We start from the raw sequence: 22,522 nt of genomic DNA, 5'->3' as shown, positions 1-22,522 counted from the left end.
AACCAGTGTATCCCTCCTCCCCGACCCTCAACCAGTGTATCCCTCCGCCCCGACCCTCAACCAGTGTATCCCTCCTCCCCGACCCTCAACCAGCAGTATCCCTCCTCCCCGACCCTCAACCAGTGTATCCCTCCTCCCCGACCCTCAACCAGTGTATCCCTCCTCCCTGACCCTCAACCAGCAGTGTCCCTCCTCCCTGACCCTCAACCAGCAGTATCCCTCCTCCCTGACCCTCAACCAGCAGTGTCCCTCCTCCCCGACCCTCAACCAGCAGTGTCCCTCCTCCCCGACCCTCAACCAGTGTATCCCTCCTCCCCGACCCTCAACCAGCAGTGTCCCTCCGCCCCGACCCTCAACCAGCAGTATCCCTCCGCCCCGACCCTCAACCAGTGTATCCCTCCTCCCCGACCCTCAACCAGTGTATCCCTCCACCCCGACCCTCAACCAGCAGTGTCCCTCCTCCCCGACCCTCAACCAGTGTGTCCCTCCGCCCCGACCCTCAACCAGCAGTGTCCCTCCGCCCCGACCCTCCGATCCCTAGGTGTTTCATACAGGGTGTGTGTGTGTGTATGCGTCATAAAATCACAGACATTTAAAGCACGGAAGGAGGCCATTCGGCCCATCGTGTCCACACCGGCCGACCAAGAGCTACCCAGCCTAATCCCACTCTCCAGCTCTCGGTCCGTAGCCCTGTGGGTTACGGCACTTCAGGTGTACATCCAGGTACTGTTTAAATGTGGTGAGGGTTTCTGCCACTACCACCCTTTCAGGCCGTGAGTTCCAGACCCCCACCACCCTCTGGGTGAAGACATTTCCCCTCAAATCCCCTCTAAACCTCCCACCAGTTACTTTAAATCTGTGTCCCCTGGTTGTTGACTGCTCTGCCAAGGGAAACAGGTCATAAGAACATAAGAAATAGGAATAGGAGTCAGCCATTCGGCCCCTCGAGCCTGCTCCACCATTTAATACGTTTATGGCTGATCCAATCATGGACAGGTACCTATTGCCTCTGTTACCTTGATGGCGTCAATGTATTGCTTGGCAAACTTCTCGCATTCATCCACCTTCTCCCTGTTCTTCTCCACTTCCTGCAACACTTTCTGTAAAACCAACAATACCCGGGTTAGCCGAGCTCAGATAGACAGAGCGCAGTGGGGCCAGAACCAGTGACCCCCCCCCGCAATCGCTCCCCGGGGTTCCTGTTCCCCAGTACCCAGTACCCCCAGTGCCCACTACCTCCCCAGTACCCCCCCAGTACCCAGTACCCCCTCAATACCCACTACCCCCCCAGTGCCCAGTACCCCCCAGTGCCCCCCCAGTACCCACTACCCCCCAGTGCCCAGTACCCCCCAGTGCCCAGTACCCCCCAGTGCCCAGTACCCCACCTGTGCCCAGTACCCACTACCCCCCAGTGCCCAGTACCCCCCAGTGCCCAGTACCCACTACCCCCCAGTGCCCAGTACCCCCCAGTGCCCAGTACCCCACCTGTGCCCAGTACCCACTACTCCCCCTGTGCCCAGTACCCCCTCAATACCCACTACCCCCCCAGTGCCCAGTACCCCCCAGTGCCCAGTATCCCCCAGTGCCCAGTATCCCCCAGTGCCCAGTACCCCACCTGTGCCCAGTACCCACTACTCCCCCTGTGCCCAGTACCCCCCAGTGCCCAGTACCCCCCAGTGCCCAGTATCCCCCAGTGCCCAGTATCCCCCAGTGCCCATTACCCCCCCAGTGCCCAGTACCCCCCAGTGCCCAGTACCCCCCAGTGCCCCCAGTGCCCAGTACCCCCAGTGCCCAGTACCCCCCAGTGCCCAGTACCCCCCAGTGCCCAGTACCCCCCAGTGCCCAGTGCCCAGTACTTCCCAGTGCCCAGTACCCCCCAGTGCCCAGTATCCCCCAGTGCCCAGTATCCCCCAGTGCCCATTACCCCCCCAGTGCCCAGTACCCCACCTGTGCCCAGTACCCACTACTCCCCCTGTGCCCAGTACCCCCCAGTGCCCAGTACCCCCCAGTGCCCAGTACCCCCCAGTGCCCAGTATCCCCCAGTGCCCAGTATCCCCCAGTGCCCCCAGTGCCCATTACCCCCCCAGTGCCCAGTACCCCCCAGTGCCCAGTACCCCCCAGTGCCCCCAGTGCCCAGTACCCCCAGTGCCCAGTACCCCCCAGTGCCCAGTACCCCCCAGTGCCCAGTACCCCCCAGTGCCCAGTGCCCAGTACTTCCCAGTGCCCAGTACCCCCCAGTGCCCAGTATCCCCCAGTGCCCAGTATCCCCCAGTGCCCCCAGTGCCCATTACCCCCCCAGTGCCCAGTACCCCCCAGTGCCCCCAGTGCCCAGTACCCCCAGTGCCCAGTACCCCCCCAGTGCCCAGTACCCCCCAGTGCCCAGTACCCCCCAGTGCCCAGTACCCAGTGCCCCCAGTGCCCAGTACCCCCCCAGTGCCCAGTACCCCCCCCAGTGCCCAGTACCCCCCAGTGCCCAGTACCCCCCAGTGCCCCCAGTGCCCAGTACCCCCCAGTGCCCAGTACCCCCCAGTGCCCAGTACCCCCCAGTGCCCAGTACCCCCCCAGTGCCCAGTACCCCCCAGTGCCCCCAGTGCCCAGTGCCCAGTACCCCCAGTGCCCAGTACCCCCCATTGCCCAGTACCCCCCAGTGCCCAGTGCCCCCCAGTGCCCAGTGCCCCCCAGTGCCCAGTGCCCCCCAGTGCCCATTACCCGCTCCTGCTGCAGTTGCTGTTTCAGACTGCTGCTATCTCTGATGGGCACGGCTTGGATCTTCTCCTGATGTTCCTTGGTGCCCTGAATCCACTGGATCAGCCAATCGTAAGCCTGGCGGTAATAGCCGAGCTGCCTGCCCAGCTGCTCCAGCTCGCGGGAGCGGGTATCGATCTGCACCTGGATGCCCTGCCAGTGCTCCAGGAGTTGCTGGACACACTCCCGGTACCTGTCCAGGTCCACGTCTCGCTCACTGTGACTGCGGATCATCCTGTCGTTCACCACCTTCGCCTTGTTCAGCTCACTCTCCAGGTTATCGAAGAGCGGCTGGTAACCCTCCACCTCCGTACGCATACCCTGAACACAAACAAACCAATCAATGAAGAGGTGACGGGGTGAGGGGGGGGGGGAGAGGGAGTGAGGGTGAGAATCCCACTCTCCCCTCACTCCCCATAGAAACATAGAAAATAGGTGCAGGAGTAGGCCATTCGGCCCTTCGAGCCTGCACCACCATTCAATAAGATCATGGCTGATCATTCCCTCAGTACCCCTTTCCTGCTTTCTCTCCATACCCCTTGATCCCTTTAGCTGTAAGGGCCACATCTAACTCCCTCTTGAATATATCCAATGACCTGGCATCAACAACTCTCTGCGGCAGGGAATTCCACAGGTTAACAACTCTGAGTGAAGAAATTTCTCCTCATAAGAACGTAAGAATTAGGAACAGGAGTAGGCCATCTAGCCCCTCGAGCCTGCTCCGCCATTCAACAAGATCATGGTTGATCTGGCCGTGGACTCAGCTCCACTTACCCGCCCTCTCCCCGTAACCCTTAATTCCCTTATTGGTTAAAAATCTATCTATCTGTGACTTGAATACATTCAATGAGCTAGCCTCAACTGCTTCCTTGGGCAGAGAATTCCACAGATTCACAACCCTCTGGGAGAAGAAATTCCTTCTCAACTCGGTTTTAAATTGGCTCCCCCGTATTTTGAGGCTGTGCCCCCTAGTTCTAGTCTCCCCGACCAGTGGAAACAACCTCTCTGCCTCTATCTTGTCTATCCCTTTCATTATTTTAAATGTTTCTATAAGATCACCCCTCATCCTTCTGAACTCCAACGAGTAAAGACCCAGTCTACTCAATCTATCATCATAAGGTAACCCCCACATCTCCGGAATCAGCCTAGTGAATCGTCTCTGTACCCCTCCAAAGCCAGTATATCCTTCCTTAAGTAAGGTGACCAAAACTGCACGCAGTACTCCAGGTGCGGCCTCACCAATACCCTGTACAGTTGCAGCAGGACCTCCCTGCTTTTGTACTCCATCCCTCTCGCAATGAAGGCCAACATCCCATTCGCCTTCCTGATTACCTGCTGCACCTGCAAACTAACCTTTTGGGATTTTCGTGCCAAAAAAAAAAAAACAAAAAAAGGAAAAAAAAGGGCCTTGTAAATGTCTGGTGTGTCACCCAGGTCAGGTGGCACAGTTTAATGTTTATGTTTTGCAGGTAGACTCTAAAAGAGTTTTCATGCACAAGGACCCCCAGGTCCCTCTGCACCGCAGCATGTTGTAATTTCTCCCCATTCAACTAATATTCCCTTTTACTGTTTTTTTCCCCAAGGTGGATGACCTCACACTTTCCGACATTGTATTCCATCTGCCAAACCTTAGTCCATTCGCTTAACCTATCTAAATCTCTTTGCAGCCTCTCTGTGTCCTCTACACAACCCGCTTTCCCACTAATCTCAGTCCTAAATGGCCTACCCCTTATCCTTAGACTGTGACCCCTGGTTCTGGACTTCCCCAACATCGGGAACATTCTTCCCGCATCTAACCTGTCCAGTCCTATCAGAAACTTATATGTTTCTATGAGATCCCCTCTCATCCTTCTAAACTCCAGTGAATCAAGGCCCAGTTGATCCAGTCTCTCCTCATATGACAGTCCAGCCATCCCGGGAATCAGTCTGGTGAACCTTCGCTGCACTCCCTCAATAGCAAAAACATCCTTCCTCAGATTAGGAGACCAAAACTGAACACAATATTCCAGGTGAGGCCTCACCAAGGCCCTGTACAACTGCAGTAAGACCTCCCTGCTCCTATACTCAAATCCCCTCGCTATGAAGGCCAACATACCATTTGCCTTCTTCACCACCTGCTGTACCTGCATGTCAACTTTCAATGACTGATGTACCATGACACCCAGGTCTCGTTGCACCTCCCCTTTTCCTAATCTGCCGCCATTCAGATAATATTCTGCCTTCCTGTTTTTGCCACCAAAGTGGATAACCTCACATTTATCCACATTATACTGCATCTGCCACTCCCCACACCCTGTAATGCCCCCCCCGGTCTAACCCCACTCTCCCCCGCCCCCCCCCACACCCTGTAATGCCCCCCCGGTCTAACCCCACTCTCCCCCGCCCCCCCCCACACCCTGTAATGCCCCCCCCCGGTCTAACCCCACTCTCCCCCGCTCCCCCCCACACCCTGTAATGCCCCCCCGGTCTAACCCCACTCTCCCCTGTCCCCCCCACATCCTGTAATGCCCCTCCCCGGTCTAACCCCACTCTCCCCTGTCCCCCCCACACCCTGTAATGCCCCTCCCCGGGTCTAACCCCACTCTCCCCCGCCCCCCCCCCACACCCTGTAATGCCCCTCCCCGGTCTAACCCCACTCTCCCCTGTCCCCCCCACACCCTGTAATGCCCCCCTCCCCCCGGTCTAACCCCACTCTCCCCTGTCCCCCCCACACCCTGTAATGCCCCCCTCCCCCCGGTCTAACCCCACTCTCCCCCGCCCCCCCCCCACACCCTGTAATGCCCCCCCTCCCTGGTCTAACCCCACTCTCCCCTGTCCCCCCCCACACCCTGTAATGCCCCCCCCCGGTCTAACCCCACTCTCCCCTGTCCCCCCCACACCCTGTAATGCCCCCCCCGGTCTAACCCCACTCTCCCCTGTCCCCCCCACACCCTGTAATGCCCCCCCCCGGTCTAACCCCACTCTCCCCCGCCCCCCCCCCACACCCTGTAATGCCCCCCCCCCGGTCTAACCCCACTCTCCCCTGTCCCCCCCACACCCTGTAATGCCCCTCCCCGGTCTAACCCCACTCTCCCCTGTCCCCCCCACACCCTGTAATGCCCCCCTCCCCCCGGTCTAACCCCACTCTCCCCCGCCCCCCCCCCCCCACACCCTGTAATGCCCCCCTCCCCCCGGTCTAACCCCACTCTCCCCCGCCCCCCCCCCACACCCTGTAATGCCCCCCTCCCCCCGGTCTAACCCCACTGCCCTGTCATGTTCCCCACACACCTTGAGTTGCTGTTTGTAGGACTCCAGAGATGGTGTGTCAGCCGGGACACTGTTCACCTCCCTCAGTCTCGTCTCGTATTTCTTCACCAGATCCTCAGCCTCCTGCGTGTTGCGAATGACCACATCAATTGTCTTCAATCTGCAAACACAGGGAACAAGGCAGTGAGTTAACGGGGGACAGAACACACACACATAAGAAATAGGAGCAGGAGTAAGCTATACGGCCCCTCGAGCCTGCTCCACCATTTAATACGATCACGGCTGATCTGATCATGGACTCAGCTCCACTTCCCCGCCCGCTCCCCATAACCCTTCACTCCCTTATCGTTCAAAAATCTGTCTATCTCCACCTTAAATATATTCAATGTCCCAGCCTCCACAGCTCTCTGAGGCAGAGAATTCCACAGATTTACAACCCTCTGAGAAGAAATTCCTCCTCATCTCAGTTTTAAATGGGCGGCCCCTTATTCTGAGATTATGCCCCCTAGGTTTAGGTTCCCCTATCAGTGGAAATATCCTCTCTGCATCCACCTTGTCGAGTCCCCTCATTATCTTATATGTTTCAATAAGATCACCTCAATCTTCTGAATTCCAATGAATTCCAACCTACTCAACCTTTCCTCATAAGTCAAGCCCCTCATCTCCAGAATCAACCCAGTGAACCTTCTCTGAACTGCCTCCAAAGCAAGTATATCCTTCCTTAAATACAGAGACTAAAACTGCACGCAGTACTCCAGGTGTGGCCTCACCAATACCCTGTACAGTTGCAGCAGGACTTCTCTGCTTTTATACTCTATCCACCTTGCAATAAAGGCCAACATTCCATTCACCTTCCTGATCACTTGCTGTACCTGCATCCTAACTTTTTGTGTTTCATGCACCAGGACCCCCAGGTCCCTCTGTACTGCGGCACTTTGCAATTTTCTCCATTTAAATTATAATTTGCTTTTCTATTATTTCTGTCAAAGTGGATAACCTCACATTTTCCACATTATACTCCATCTGCCAAATTTTTGCCCACTCACTGAGCCTGTCTATATCCATTGGCAGATTTTTTGTGTCCTCCTCACAGCTTGCTTTCCCACCCATCTTTGTATCATCAGCAAACTTGGCTACATTACACTCAGTCCCTTCATCCAAGTCATTAATATAGATTGTAAATAGTTGAGGTCCCAGCACTGATCCCTGTGGCACCCCACTAGTTACTGTTTGCCAAGCGGAATAGGACCCATTTATCTGTTCTCTGGTAGTTAGCCAATGCTCTACCCAGGCTAATATATTATCCACAACCCCATGAACTTTTATCTTGTGTAGTAACCTTTTATGTGGCACCTTGTCAAATGCCTTCTGGAAATCCAAATACACCACATCCACTGGTTCCCCTTTATCCACCCTGTTCGTTACATCCTCAAAGAACTCCAGCAAATTGGTCAAACATGATTTCCCTTTCATAAAACCATGCTGACTCTGCTTGATTGAATCATGCTTTTCCAAATGTCCTGCTACTGCTTCCTTAACAAGGGAGTGCCACACTGTCGGAGGGGCAGTACTGAGGGAGTGCCACACTGTCGGAGGGGCAGTACTGAGGGAGTGCTGGACTGTCGGAGGGGCAGTACTGAGGGAGCGCCGCACAGTCGGAGGGGCAGTACTGAGGGAGTGCCGCACAGTCGGAGGGGCAGTACTGAGGGAGCGCCGCACAGTCGGAGGGGCAGTACTGAGGGAGTGCCGCACAGTCGGAGGGGCAGTACTGAGGGAGCGCCACACAGTCGGAGGGGCAGTACTGAGGGAGCGCCGCACAGTCGGAGGGGCAGTACTGAGGGAGTGCCACACAGTCGGAGGGGCAGTACTGAGGGAGTGCCGCACTGTCGGAGGGGCAGTACTGAGGGAGTGCCGCACTGTCGGAGGGGCAGTACTGAGGGAGTGCCACACAGTCGGAGGGGCAGTACTGAGGGAGTGCCGCACAGTCGGAGGGACAGTACTGAGGGAGTGCTGCACTGTCGGAGGGGCAGTACTGAGGGAGTGCTGTACTGTCGGAGGGGCAGTACTGAGGGAGTGCCGCACTGTCGGAGGGGCAGTACTGAGGGAGTGCTGTACTGTCGGAGGGACAGTACTGAGGGAGTGCTGTACTGTCGGAGGGGCAGTACTGAGGGAGTGCTGTACTGTCGGAGGGACAGTACTGAGGGAGTGCTGCACTGTCGGAGGGGCAGTACTGAGGGAGTGCCGCACTGTCGGAGGGGCAGTACTGAGGGAGTGCCGCACTGTCGGAGGGGCAGTACTGAGGGAGTGCTGTACTGTCGGAGGGGCAGTACTGAGGGAGTGCCGCACAGTCGGAGGGGCAGTACTGAGGGAGTGCTGCACTGTCGGAGGGGCAGTACTGAGGGAGTGCTGCACTGTCGGAGGGGCAGTACTGAGGGAGTGCTATGAAAGGTGGTGGACAATTAAAAAACTGATGGGAGGAGGAGGTGCCCGAGCCTCAATGATGGTTTCTGTGAGGGTGGTGACCTCAGGAGGAGGCCAATATGGATCATCCAATCTGTACTTCTGGCTGAAGATGGTTGCAAATGGTTCAGCCTTGTCTTTTACACTCGTGTGCTGGGCTCCGCCATCATTGAAGGTGGCGACATTGGTGGAGCCTCCTCCCGTTAGTTGTTTCATTGTCCACCACCATTCCCGACTGGGTGTGGCAGGACCACAGAGCTTTGATCTGATCCGTCGATTGTGGGATCGCTTAGAAAACATAGAAACATAGAAATTTACAGCACGGAAGGAGGCCATTCCGGCCCATCGTGTCCGCGCCGGCCGACAAAGAGCCACACGGCTCTCGGTCAGCAGCCCTGAAGGTTACATATAAACCTATGAACAATGACGGAAAGGTAAAGAGCATCCAGCCCAACCAGCCCGCCCCACACAACTGCGACACCCCTTATACTGAAACATTCTACACTCCACCCCAACCGGAGTCATGGGATCTCCTGGGAGAGGCAAAAACCAGATAAAAACACAGGCCAATTTAGGGAGAAAAAAATCTGGGAAAATTCCTCTCCGACCCATCCAGGCGATCGACACTAGTCCAGGAGATCACCCTGGCCGTATTCTATTCCCTGCAGTATTTACCATTATATCTGCTCCGTCCAACAAAAGGTCATCCAGTCTAATCCCAATTACCAGCTCTAGGTCCGTAACCCTGCAGGTTACTGCACTTTAAGTGCCCATCCAACCATCTCTTAAAAGTGGTGAGGGTTTCTGCATCCACCACTCTTCCAGGCAGCGAGTTCCAGATCCCCACAACCCTCTGCATAAAGAAACCCCCCTCAAATCCCCTCTAAACCTTCCACCAACCACCTTAAAACTATGCCCCCTCGTAATAGCCCCCTCCACCAATGGAAATAGACCCTTACTGTCCACTATGTCCAGGCCCCTCAATATTTTGTACACCTCGATGAGGTCTCCTCTCAACCTCCTCTGTTCCAATGAGAACAAACCCAGCCTATCCAATCTGTCCTCATAACTAAGATTCTCCATTCCAGGCAGCATCCTGGTAAATCTGATCTGCACCCTCTCTAGTGCAATCATGTCCTTCCTATAATACAGCGACCAGAAGTGCACGCAGTACTCCAGCTGTGGCCTAACCAAAGTGTTATACAATTTAAGCATAACCTCCCTGCTCTTATATTCTATGCCTCGGCCAATAAAGGCAAGCATTCCGTTTGCCTCCTTAACCACCTTATCCACCTGGCCTGCTACTTTCAGGGATCTGTGGACAAGCACTCCAAGGTCCCTTTGTTCATATACACTTCTAAGTCATCATCATCATAGGCAGTCCCTCGAAATCGAGGAAGACTTGCTTCCACTCTTAGAATGAGTCCTTAGGTGACTGAACAGTCCAATACAAGAGCCACAGACCCTGTCACAGGTGGGAGAGACAGTGGTTGAGGGAAGGGGAGGGTGGGACTGGTTTGCTGCACGCTCCTTCCGCTGCCTGCGCTTGATTTCTGCATGCTCTCGGCGATGAGACTCGAGGTGCTCAGCGCCCTCCCGGATGCACTTCCTCCACTTAGGGCGGTCTTTGGCCAGGGACTCCCAGGTGTCGGTGGGGAAGTGGCCTACCATTTAATGTGTATACCTTTTCCTTATTAGCCCTCCCCAAGTGCATCACCTCACACTTCTCTGAATGAAATCCCATTTGCCACTGCTCTGCCCACCTGACCAGTAGATTGAGATCCTCCTGCAGCCCATGACTTTCCTCATCATTATCAACTACACAGACAATTTTAGTGTCATCTGCAAACTTTTTAATCATACTCCCTATATTCAAATCTAAATCATTGATATATACCACAAAAAGCAAGGGACCCAGCACTGAGCCCTGCGGAACCCCACTGGATACATCCTTCCAGTCACAAAAACACCCATCAACCATTACCCTTTGCTTCCTACCTCTGAGACAATATTGGATCCAACTTGCCACTTTGCCCTGGATCCCATGGGATTTAACCTTTGTGACCAGTCTGCCATGTGGAACCTTATCAAAAGCCTTGCTAAAATCCATATACACCACATCGTACACACTGCCCTCATCGACCCTCCTGGTTACCCCCTCAAAACATTCCATCAGTTTAGTCAAATACGATCTTCCCTTAACAAATCCGTGCTGACTGTCCCTAATTAATCCTTGCCTTTCCAAATGTAGATCTCTCCTGTCTTTCAGGATTTTTTTCAATAATTTTCCCACCACTGAGGTTAGGCTGACAGACCTGTAATTACTCGGCCTATCCCTTTCTCCCTTCTTAAACAAAGGTACTACATTAGCAGTCCTCCAATCCTCCGACACCATGCCCAGATCCAAAGAGGACTGGAAAATGATGCTCTCGGCCTCTGCTATTTCCTCTTTTACTTCGCTCAACAGCCTGGGATGCATTTCATCCGGGCCTGGGGAGTTATCTACTTTCAAAGCTGCTCAATCCATTAATACTTCCTCTCTCACTATATTTATTTCATCCAGAATATCACACTCCTCCTCGATAGCAGTATCTGCATTGCCCCTTTCCTTTGTGAAAACAGATGCAAAGTATTCGTTAAGATCCCTCCCAACATCTTCCACCTCCACACAGAGATTACCCTCATGGTCTCTAATAGGCCCTACCCTTTCTTTAGTTACCCTCTTACTCTTAATATATTTATAGAACATCTTAGGGATTTCCTTAATTTTACTGGCCAAGAATTTCTCGTGCTTTCTCTTAGCATTCCTAATATCCTTTATAATTTTGCCTCTTAACTTTCTATATTCCTCTAATGATTCTATAGTATTTAGCCGTTGGTATATGACATAAGCGTCCCTTTTTTTAAATCCTCCCTGTAAGTCCCTAGACATCTAGGGGGCTCTGGAATTATTTTTCGCAGCCTTTTTCTTTAAGGGAACATGTTTGGCCTGAGCCCTCCGGATCTCCTCCTTGAATTCCTCCCACTGTTCCGACACTGATTTACCCACAAGTAGCTGTTTCCAGTCCACTGTGGCCAAATCACTCCTTAACTTAGCAAAGTTAGCTTTTCCCCAATTCAGGACTTTTACTCCAGGCCTATTCTTGTCCTTATCCATAACCAACTTGAATCTGACTGAATTATGGTCACTGGCACCCAAGGGCTCTCCCACTAATACCCCTTCAACCTGCCCAGCTTCATTCTCCAAAACTAAATCTAAGACTGCCCCCTCTCGTGTTGGGCTTGTTACATTCTGACTAAAAAAGTTCCCTTGAATGCATTTCAAGAATTCCACACCCTCTATACCCTTCACACTAGATTTGTCCCAATCAATATTCGGATAGTTAAAATCCGCGACTATTACTCCCCTATGGATTTTGGACTTCACAGCAATTTGCCGACATATTTGCTCCTCTATCTCCCTCCCACTGTTTGGGGTCTATAATACATGCCCAGCAGTGTGACCTGTCTATGGCATGCTGCTTCCGCTGTTTAGTATGCATGTAGTCCTGTGTTGCAGCTTCCCCTTTAGGGAAATTGATGGGATTGAAGGCCGATAAATCCCCGGGGCCTGATAGTCTGCATCCCAGAGTACTTAAAGAAGTGGCCCTAGAAATAGTGGATGCATTGGTGATCATTTTCCAACAGTCTGTCGACTCTGGATAAGTTCCTATGGACTGGAGGGTAGCTAATGTAACACCACTTTTTAAAAAAGGAGGGAGAGAGAAAACAGGTAATTATAGACCGGTGAGCCTGACCTCAGTAGTGGGGAAAATGTTGGAATCAATTATTAAAGATGAAACAGCAGCGCATTTGGAAAGCAGTGACAGGATCGGTCCAAGTCAGCATGGATTTATGAAAGGGAAATCCTGCTTGACAAATCTCCTGGAATTTTTTGAGGATGTAACGAGTAGAGCGGACAAGGGAGAAGCAGTGGATGTGGTGTATTTGGACTTTCAAAAGGCTTTTGGCAAGGTCCCACACAAGAGATTGGTGTGCAAAATTAAAGCCCATGGTATTGGGGGTAATATACTGATGTGGATAGAGAACTGGTTGGCAGACAGGAAGCAGAGAGTCGGGATAAACGGGTCCTTTTCAGAATGGCAGGCAGTGACTAGTGGAGTGCCGCAGGGTTCAGTGCTGGGACCCCAGCTATTTACAATATAGATTAATAATTTGGACAAATTAATTGAATGTAGTATCTCCAAGTTTGCAGATGACACTAAACTGGGTGGTGGTCTGAGCTGTGAAGAGGATGCTAAGAGGCTGCAAGGTGATTTGGATAGGTTAGGTGAGTGGGCAAATGAATGGCAGATGCAGTATAATGTGGATAAATGTGAGGTTATCCACTTTGGGGGCAAAAACAGGAAGGCAGAATATTATCTGGATGGCGGCAAATTAGAAAAGGGGGAGGTGCAACGAGACCTGGGTGTCATGGTTCATCAGTCATTGTAAGTTTGCATACAGGTACAGCAGGCGGTGAAGAAGGCAAATGGTATGTTGGCCTTCATAGCGAGGGGATTTGAGTATAGGAGCAGGGAGGTCTTACTGCAGTTGTACAGGGCCTTGGTGAGACCTCACCTGGAATATTGTGTTCAGTTTTGGTCTCCTAATCAGAGGAAGGACGTTCTTGCAATTGAGGGAGTGCAGCGAAGGTTCACCAGACTGATTCCCGGGATGGCTGGACTGACATATGAGGAGAGACTGGATCAACTGGGTCTTTATTCACTGGAGTTTAGAAGGATGAGAGGGAATCTCATAGAAACGTATAAGTTTCTGACGGGACTGGACAGGTTAAATGCAGGAAGATTGTTCCCGATGTTGGGGAAGTCCAGAAACAGGGGACACAGTCTAAGGATAAGGGGTAAGCCATTTAGGACTGAGATGAGGAGAAACTTCTTCACTCAGAGAGTTGTTAACCTGTGGAACTCCCTGCCGCAGAGAGTTGTTGAGGCCAGTTCATTGGATATATTCAAGAGGGAGTTTAGGTACACCTGGTGCTGCTCCTGTCATGTTCTTCTGCACTCCTCATTGAACCGGGGTTGGTCCCCTGGCCTGTAAAGGTAGAGTGAGGGATATACCGGGCCATGAGGTTACAGATTGTGGTGGAACACAATTCTGCTGTTAATGATGGCCCACAGTGCCTCATGGATGCCCAGCATCCAGCTGCTCAATCTGTTGAGACACTACCCCATTAGCACGCTGGTAGTGAGCTTCGATCTTGTGTTCTCAGTGTGGTGTTATCACCTCAGAAATAGGAGCAGGAGTCGGCCATTCGGCCCCTCGAGCCTGCTCCACCATTTAATACCATCATGGCTGATCCGATCATGGACTCAGCTCTACTTCTCTGCCCGCTCCCCAAAACCCCTTATTCCCTTATCGGTTAAGAAACTGTCTATATCCGCCTTAAATATATTCAATGACCCAGCCTCCACAGCTCTCTGAGGCAGCGAATTCCACAGATTTACAACCCTCTGAGAGAAGAAATTCCTCCTCATCTCAGTTTTAAATGGGCGGCCCCTTATTCTAAGACCATGCCCCCTAGTTCTCGTCTCCCCCATCAGTGGGAACATCCTCTCTGCATCCACCTTGTCAAGCCCCCTCATAATCTGATACGTTTCGATAAGATCACCTCTCATTCTTCTGAACTCCAATGCGTAGAGGCCCAACCTACTCAACCTTTCCTCATAAGTCAACCCCCTCATCCCCTGAATCAACCGAGTGAACCTTCTCTGAACTGCCTCCAAAGCAAGTATATCCTTTCGTAAACATGGAAACCAAACACCCCGTGTTCTCAGTATGTTCTCACACAGCCCGTGTTCTCAGTATGTTCTCACATACCCTGTGTTCAGTATGTTCTCACACAGCCCGTGTTCTCAGTATGTTCTCACACATCCTGTGTTCAGTATGTTCTCACACACCGTGTTCTCAGTATGTTCTCACACACCCCGTGTTCTCAGTATGTTCACACAGCCCGTGTTCTCAATATGTTCTCACACACCCTGTGTTCTCAGTATGTTCTCACACACCCCGTGTTCTCAGTATGTTCTCACACACCCTGTGTTCAGTATGTTCTCACACAGCCCGTGTTCTCAGTATGTTCTCACACATCCTGTGTTCTCAGTATGTTCTCACACACCCCGTGTTCTCAGTATGTTCTCACACACCCCGTGTTCTCAGTATGTTCTCACACACCCCGTGTTCTCAGTATGTACTCACACACCCCGTGTTCTCAGTATGTTCTCACACAGCCCGTGTTCTCAGTATGTTCTCACACAGCCCGTGTTCTCAGTATGTTCTCATATAGCCCGTGTTCTCAGTATGTTCTCACACACCCTATGTTCAGTATGTTCTCACACACCCCGTGTTCTCAGTATGTTCTCACACACCCCGTGTTCTCAGTATGTACTCACACACCCCGTGTTCTCAGTATGTTCTCACACAGCCCGTGTTCTCAGTATGTTCTCACACAGCCCGTGTTCTCAGTATGTTCTCATATAGCCCGTGTTCTCAGTATGTTCTCACACACCCTATGTTCAGTATGTTCTCACACACCCCGTGTTCTCAGTATGTTCTCACACACCCCGTGTTCTCAGTATGTACTCACACACCCCGTGTTCTCAGTATGTTCTCACACACCCCGTGTTCTCAGTATGTTCTCACACAGCCCGTGTTCTCAGTATGTTCTCACACACCCTGTGTTCTCAGTATGTTCTCACACACCCCGTGTTCTCAGTATGTTCTCACACACCCCGTGTTCTCAGTATGTACTCACACACCCCGTGTTCTCAGTATGTACTCACACACCCCGTGTTCTCAGTATGTTCTCACACAGCCCGTGTTCTCAGTATGTTCTCACACAGCCCGTGTTCTCAGTATGTTCTCATATAGCCCGTGTTCTCAGTATGTTCTCACACACCCTATGTTCAGTATGTTCTCACACACCCCGTGTTCTCAGTATGTTCTCACACAGCCCGTGTTCTCAGTATGTTCTCACACACCCTGTGTTCTCAGTATGTTCTCACACCCAGTGTTCTCAGTATGTTCTCACACACCCCGTGTTCTCAGTATGTTTTCACACCCCGTGTTCTCAGTATGTTCTCACACACCCTGTGTTCTCAGTATGTTCTCACACACCCCGTGTTCTCAGTATATTCTCACACAGCCCGTGTTCTCAGTATGTTCTCACACACCCCGTGTTCTCAGTATGTTCTCACACCCCGTGTTCTCAGTATGTTCTCACACACCCTGTGTTCTCAGTATGTTCTCACACACCCACCCCGTGTTCTCAGTATGTTCTCACACACCCCGTGTTCTCAGTATGTACTCACACAGCCTGTGTTCTCAGTATGTTCTCACACAGCCCGTGTTCTCAGTATGTACTCACACACCCCGTGTTCTCAGTATGTTCTCACACAGCCCGTGTTCTCAGTATGTACTCACACACCCCGTGTTCTCAGTATGTTCTCACACAGCCCGTGTTCTCAGTATGTACTCACACACCCCGTGTTCTCAGTATGTTCTCACACAGCCCGTGTTCTCAGTATGTTCTCACACACAGCCCGTGTTCTCAGTATGTACTCACACACCCCGTGTTCTCAGTATGTTCTCACACACCCCGTGTTCTCAGTATGTTCACAGAGCCCGTGTTCTCAGTATGTTCTCACACCCAGTGTTCTCAGTATGTTCTCACACACCCCGTGTTCTCAGTATGTTCTCACAGAGCCCGTGTTCTCAGTATGTTCTCACACACCCCGTGTTCTCAGTATGTTCTCACACACCCCGTGTTCTCAGTATGTTCTCACACAGCCTGTGTTCTCAATATGTTCTCACACACCCCGTGTTCTCAGTATGTTCTCACACACCCCGTGTTCTCAGTATGTTCTCACACACCCCGTGTTCTCAGTATGTTCTCTCACAGCCCGTGTTCTCAGTATGTTCTCACACACCCCGTGTTCTCAGTATGTTCTCACACACCCCGTGTTCAGTATGTTCTCACACAGCCCGTGTTCTCAGTATGTTCTCACACACCCCGTGTTCTCAGTATGTACTCACACAGCCCGTGTTCTCAGTATATTCTCACACACCCCGTGTTCTCAGTATGTTCTCACACCCCGTGTTCTCAGTATGTTCTCACACCCCGTGTTCTCAGTATGTACTCACACAGCCCGTGTTCTCAGTATGTTCTCACACACCCCGTGTTCTCAGTATATACTCACACAGCCCGTGTTCTCAGTATGTTCTCACCCACCCCGTGTTCTCAGTATGTTCTCACACCCCGTGTTCAGTATGTTCTCACAGTCCGTGTTCTCAGTATGTTCTCACACAGCCCGTGTTCTCAGTATGTTGTCACACAGCCCGTGTTCTCAGTATGTTCTCACACACCCCGTGTTCTCAGTATGTTCTCACACACCCCGTGTTCTCAGTATGTTCTCACACACCCCGTGTTCTCAGTATGTTCTCACACACCCCGTGTTCTCAGTATGTTCTCACACACCCCGTGTTCTCAGTATGTTCTCACACACCCCGTGTTCTCAGTATGTTCTCACACACCCCGTGTTCTCAGTATGTACTCACACAGCCCGTGTTCTCAGTATGTTCTCACACACCCCGTGTTCTCAGTATATACTCACACAGCCCGTGTTCTCAGTATGTTCTCACCCACCCCGTGTTCTCAGTATGTTCTCACACCCCGTGTTCAGTATGTTCTCACAGTCCGTGTTCTCAGTATGTTCTCACACAGCCCGTGTTCTCAGTATGTTCTCACACCCCGTGTTCTCAGTATGTTCTCACACCCCGTGTTCTCAGTATGTTCTCACACCCCGTGTTCTCAGTATGTTCTCACACAGCCCGTGTTCTCAGTATGTTCTCACACCCCGTGTTCTCAGTATGTTCTCACACAGCCCGTGTTCTCAGTATGTTCTCACACACCCCGTGTTCTCAGTATGTTCTCACACACCCCGTGTTCTCAGTATGTTCTCACACACCCCGTGTTCAGTATGTTCTCACACAGCCCGTGTTCTCAGTATGTTCTCACACACCCCGTGTTCTCAGTATGTACTCACACAGCCCGTGTTCTCAGTATATTCTCACACACCCAGTGTTCTCAGTATGTTCTCACACCCCGTGTTCTCAGTATGTTCTCACACCCCGTGTTCTCAGTATGTACTCACACAGCCCGTGTTCTCAGTATGTTCTCACACACCCCGTGTTCTCAGTATATACTCACACAGCCCGTGTTCTCAGTATGTTCTCACCCACCCCGTGTTCAGTATGTTCTCACACCCCGTGTTCAGTATGTTCTCACAGTCCGTGTTCTCAGTATGTTCTCACACAGCCCGTGTTCTCAGTATGTTGTCACACAGCCCGTGTTCTCAGTATGTTCTCACACACCCCGTGTTCTCAGTATGTTCTCACACACCCCGTGTTCTCAGTATGTTCTCACACACCCCGTGTTCTCAGTATGTTCTCACACACCCCGTGTTCTCAGTATGTTCTCACACACCCCGTGTTCTCAGTATGTTCTCACACACCCCGTGTTCTCAGTATGTTCTCACACACCCCGTGTTCTCAGTATGTACTCACACAGCCGTGTTCTCAGTATGTTCTCACACACCCCGTGTTCTCAGTATATACTCACACAGCCCGTGTTCTCAGTATGTTCTCACCCACCCCGTGTTCTCAGTATGTTCTCACACCCCATGTTCAGTATGTTCTCACAGTCCGTGTTCTCAGTATGTTCTCACACCCCGTGTTCTCAGTATGTTCTCACACACCCCGTGTTCTCAGTATGTTCTCACACACCCCGTGTTCTCAGTATGTTCTCACACACCCCGTGTTCTCAGTATGTTCTCACACACCCCGTGTTCTCAGTATGTTCTCACACACCCCGTGTTCTCAGTATGTTCTCACACACCCCGTGTTCTCAGTATGTTCTCACACACCCCGTGTTCTCAGTATGTGCGAGCTGTTAAATGCTTGCTCTGACCCTTGCCATGCACTGAGCTGCTGAAGAGGTGGCACTTACTTCTCCAGATAGACCGACGAGAGGCTGTAGACTCGGTCCATCTTCTGTAAGGTGATGTCGAGCTCGGAACGGAGCACAGGTGCACTGCTGAGCTGCTCCGGCATGGCTAACACCTTCTCCGTCTTCTCCGTCACCACACTCAAATTCTTCTTAATTCCTTCCAGCTCAGAGTGAATTTTCTGCAAAACAGAAAGAGAAACATGAATAAGCTCACGCCCGTTCTACCGAGCCGTCAGCCGTGGCTCAGTGATAACAGCTCTCGTCACTGAATCAGCATCAGAGAAATTTACAGCCCATCGTGTCCGCGCCGACCGACCAAGAGCTACCCAGCCTAATCCCACTCTCCGGCTCTCGGTCCGTAGCCCTGCGGGTTACGGCACTTCAGGTGTACATCCAGGTGTTGTTTAAATGTGGTGAGGGTTTCTGCCTCTACCACCCTTTCAGGCCGTGAGTTCCAGACCCCCACCACCCTCTGGGTGAAGACATTTCCCCTCAAATCCTCTCTAAACCTCCCCCCAGTTACTTTAAATCTATGTCCCCCGGTTATTGATCCCCCTGCCAAGGGAAACAGGTCCTTCCGATCCACTCTATCCAGGCGGCAAAGGCCATGGGTTGAAGCAACACTCCAGGGATTGAGCACAAAATACAGACCAACACTCCTGCACTGTCGGAGGGGCAGTACTGAGGGAGCCCCGCACTGTCGGAGGGGCAGTACTGAGGGAGCCCCGCACTGTCGGAGGGGCAGTACTGAGGGAGTGCTGGGGTATTGAGGAAGGACTGGGTGTAGAGTTGAGTGAATGAGGTGCTTGGACGGTTGTTGCTGAGCTGGGGAGCAGTGCGGAGCTCTGGGTGGACTGTGCCTTTAACCGCAGACTTGAGCAGGGGCTGGCAGGCTGGATCTTTCACCAGCTCAGAGTTACCTCCCAGTGCCCAGTGCCCAAGGTGCAGCCTGTGATGCCGCTGTGAATGATCGAAATCTGCTGGGAGTCAGACACAGAGCTCCTAGACCCTGTCCCCCCAGACCCTGTCTCCCCCCCTGACCCTGTCCCCCCAGACCCTGCCCCCCCCCGACCCTGTCCCCCCAGACCCTGTCCCCCCCAGACCCTGTCTCCCCAGACCCTGTCTCCCCCCCTAACCCTGTCTCCCCCCTGACCCTGTCTCCGCCCTGACCCTGTTCCCCCCCAGACCCTGTCTCCCCCCCTAACCCTGTCTCCCCCCAGACCCTGTCTCCCCCCCTGACCCTGTCTCCCCAGACCCTATCCCCCCCCCCGAGACCCTGTCTACCCAGACCGTGTCCCCCCCCACACCCTGTCCCCCCCAGACCCTGTCTCCCCAGACTCTGTCCCCCTCCCCCCCAGACCCTCTCCCCCTCCAGACCCTGTCTCCCCCCTCCCCCCCAGACCCTGTCCCCCGTCATACCCTGTCTCCCCCAGACCCTGTCTCCCCCCTCCCCCCAGACCCTGTCCCCCCCCGTCCCCCCCCAGACCCTGTCTCCCCCCCTCCCCCCCAGACCCTGTCCCCCCCAGACCCTGTCTCCCCCAGACCCTGTCTCCCCCCCAGACCCTGTCCCCCCCAGACCCTGTCTCCCCAGACCCTGTCTCCCCCCCAGACCCTGTCTCCCCCCCAGACCCTGTCTCCCCAGACCCTGTCTCCTCCCCAGACTCTGTCTCCCTCCCAGACCCTGTCCCCCAAGACCCTGTCTCCCCCCCAGACCCTGTCCCCCAAGACCCTGTCTCCCCCCCAGACCCTGTCTCCTCCCCAGACCCTGTATCCCCAGACCCTGTCTCCCCCCACCCCCAGATCCTGTCTCCCCCCCAGACCCTGTCTCCCCAGACCCTGTACCCCCAGACCCTGTACCCCCAGACCCTGTCTCTTCCCCAGACCCCGTCTCTTCCCCAGACCCCGTCTCTTCCCCAGACCCCGTCTCTTCCCCAGACCCCGTCTCCCCCCCAGACCCTGTACCCCCAGACCCTGTACCCCAAGACCCTGTCTCCTCCCCAGACCCTGTCTCCCCAGACCCTGTACCCCCAGACCCTGTACCCCCAGACCCTGTCTCCTCCCCAAACCCCGTCTCCCCCCTGACCCTGTCTCCCCAGCCGTCACTGGGAGGAATCAGGAGCAGGAAGCACAGTGAGATACAGGAGGAGGCCATGTTCCGGTCGTGCTGTGAGATGGTCTCGCTCTCGTGTCACTGCAGGGCCTGAGCAGGGTTGTGGGTCGCAGGGAGTATTGCGGACAGTGTGTGGAGGTTTCTGGGCTGGGTGTCAGTCACAGAACCCTCCCCAGTTACTGCAGCAGGTACTGGGGACCGTGTTCCAGACGGGTTCTCACCCGCTGCTCGCTGATGCGCTGTGTACATTCCCTCAGTGGGTCTTTGTCGAGGGGTTGCCGGATTCTGTGGATGGTGTGATTCTCACAGCCCTCCAGCTGTAGCCGGATGTCCTTGAGCTGTGTCACGTACTTCTTACAACTCAACTCATCCTGTTCACCTGTAACACAGAGAGAGAGCAGGTTAGAGAGCGGGCCCGGCGATTGGCTGTAACCCTAACTCGGTCCGCCAATACCCCTCCTCCATCTGTACCCCCCCCTCCCCCATCTGTACCACAATCCCCCAATACCCCCCCTCCCCCATCTGTACCGCAATCCCCCAATACCCCCTCCTCCCCCATCTGTACCACAATCCCCCAATACCCCCCCCCCTGTACCACAATCCCCCAATACCCCCCCCCTCCCCCATCTGTACCACAATTCCCAATAACCCCCCTCCCCCATCTGTACCACAATCCCCCAATACCCCCCCCTCCCCCATCTGTACCGCAATCCCCCAATACCCCCCCCTCCCCCATCTGTACCGCAATCCCCCAATACCCCCTCCTCCCCCATCTGTACCACAATCCCCCAATACCCCCCCCCCCCCTCTGTACCACAATCCCCCAATACCCCCCCCTCCCCCATCTGTACCGCAATCCCCCAATACCCCCTCCTCCCCCATCTGTACCACAATCCCCCAATACCCCCCCCCCCCCTCTGTACCACAATCCCCCAATACCCCCTCCTCCCCCATCTGTACCACAATCACCCAATACCCCCCCCCCCTCTGTACCACAATCCCCCAATACCCCCCCCCTCCCCCATCTGTACCACAATCCCCAATACCCCCTCCCCTCCCCCATCTGTACCACAATCCCCCAATACCCCCCCCATCTGTACCGCAATCCCCCAATACACCCTCCCCTCCCCCATCTGTACCACCATCCCCCAATACCCTCCCCTCCCCCATCTGTACCACAATCCCCCAATACCCCCCCCCATCTGTACCACAATCCCCCAATACACCCTCCCCTCCCCCATCTGTACCACAACCCCCAATACCCCCTCCCCCATCTGTACCACAACCCCCAATACCCCCTCCCCTCCCCCATCTGTACCGCAATCCCCTAATACCCCCTCCCCTCCCCCATCTGTACCGCAATCCCCCAATACCCCCTCCCCTCCCCCATCTGTACCACAATCCCCCAATACCCCCCCCTCCCCCATCTGTACCACAACCCCCAATACCCCCCTCCCCCATCTGTACCACAATCCCCAATACCCCCTCCCCTCCCCCATCTGTACCACAATCCCCAATACCCCCTCCCCTCCCCCATCTGTACCGCAATCCCCCAATACCCCCCCTCCCCCATCTGTACCACAATCCCCAATACCCCCTCCCCTCCCCCATCTGTACCACAATCCCCCAATACCCTCCCCTCCCCTCCCCCATCTGTACCACAATCCCCAATACCCCCTCCCCTCCCCCATCTGTACCACAATCCCCAATACCCCCTCCCCTCCCCCATCTGTACCACAATCCCCCAATACCCTCCCCTCCCCCATCTGTACCACAATCCCCAATACCCCCTCCCCTCCCCCATCTGTACCACAATCCCCCAATACCCTCCCCTCCCCCATCTGTACCACAATCCCCAATACCCCCTCCCCTCCCCCATCTGTACCACAATCCCC

At 53.8% G+C, this 22,522-nt stretch overlaps 1 protein-coding gene across 1 annotated transcript in view; it reads right to left on the bottom strand.

Annotated features, from left to right (window-relative positions):
* The window catches only part of LOC139243054 (plectin-like), a gene marked incomplete at both ends in the record, with an annotated part of 39,215 nt that extends 18,209 nt beyond the window's left edge, over window positions 1-21,006 (bottom strand). Inside the window, 5 exons of the mRNA XM_070870655.1 lie at window positions 1,017-1,100; window positions 2,710-3,066; window positions 6,013-6,151; window positions 18,518-18,696; window positions 20,849-21,006. Of these exons, the coding sequence (XP_070726756.1) occupies window positions 1,017-1,100; window positions 2,710-3,066; window positions 6,013-6,151; window positions 18,518-18,696; window positions 20,849-21,006 (917 nt within the window). The remainder of the gene's footprint in view (window positions 1-1,016; window positions 1,101-2,709; window positions 3,067-6,012; window positions 6,152-18,517; window positions 18,697-20,848) is intronic.
* Between the last annotated feature and the right edge of the window lie 1,516 nt (window positions 21,007-22,522).

The sequence above is a fragment of the Pristiophorus japonicus genome, unplaced genomic scaffold (assembly GCF_044704955.1).
Source record: "Pristiophorus japonicus isolate sPriJap1 unplaced genomic scaffold, sPriJap1.hap1 HAP1_SCAFFOLD_1587, whole genome shotgun sequence".
NCBI lineage: Eukaryota > Metazoa > Chordata > Chondrichthyes > Pristiophoridae > Pristiophorus > Pristiophorus japonicus.
This window is presented reverse-complemented; position numbering and strand designations above follow the sequence as displayed.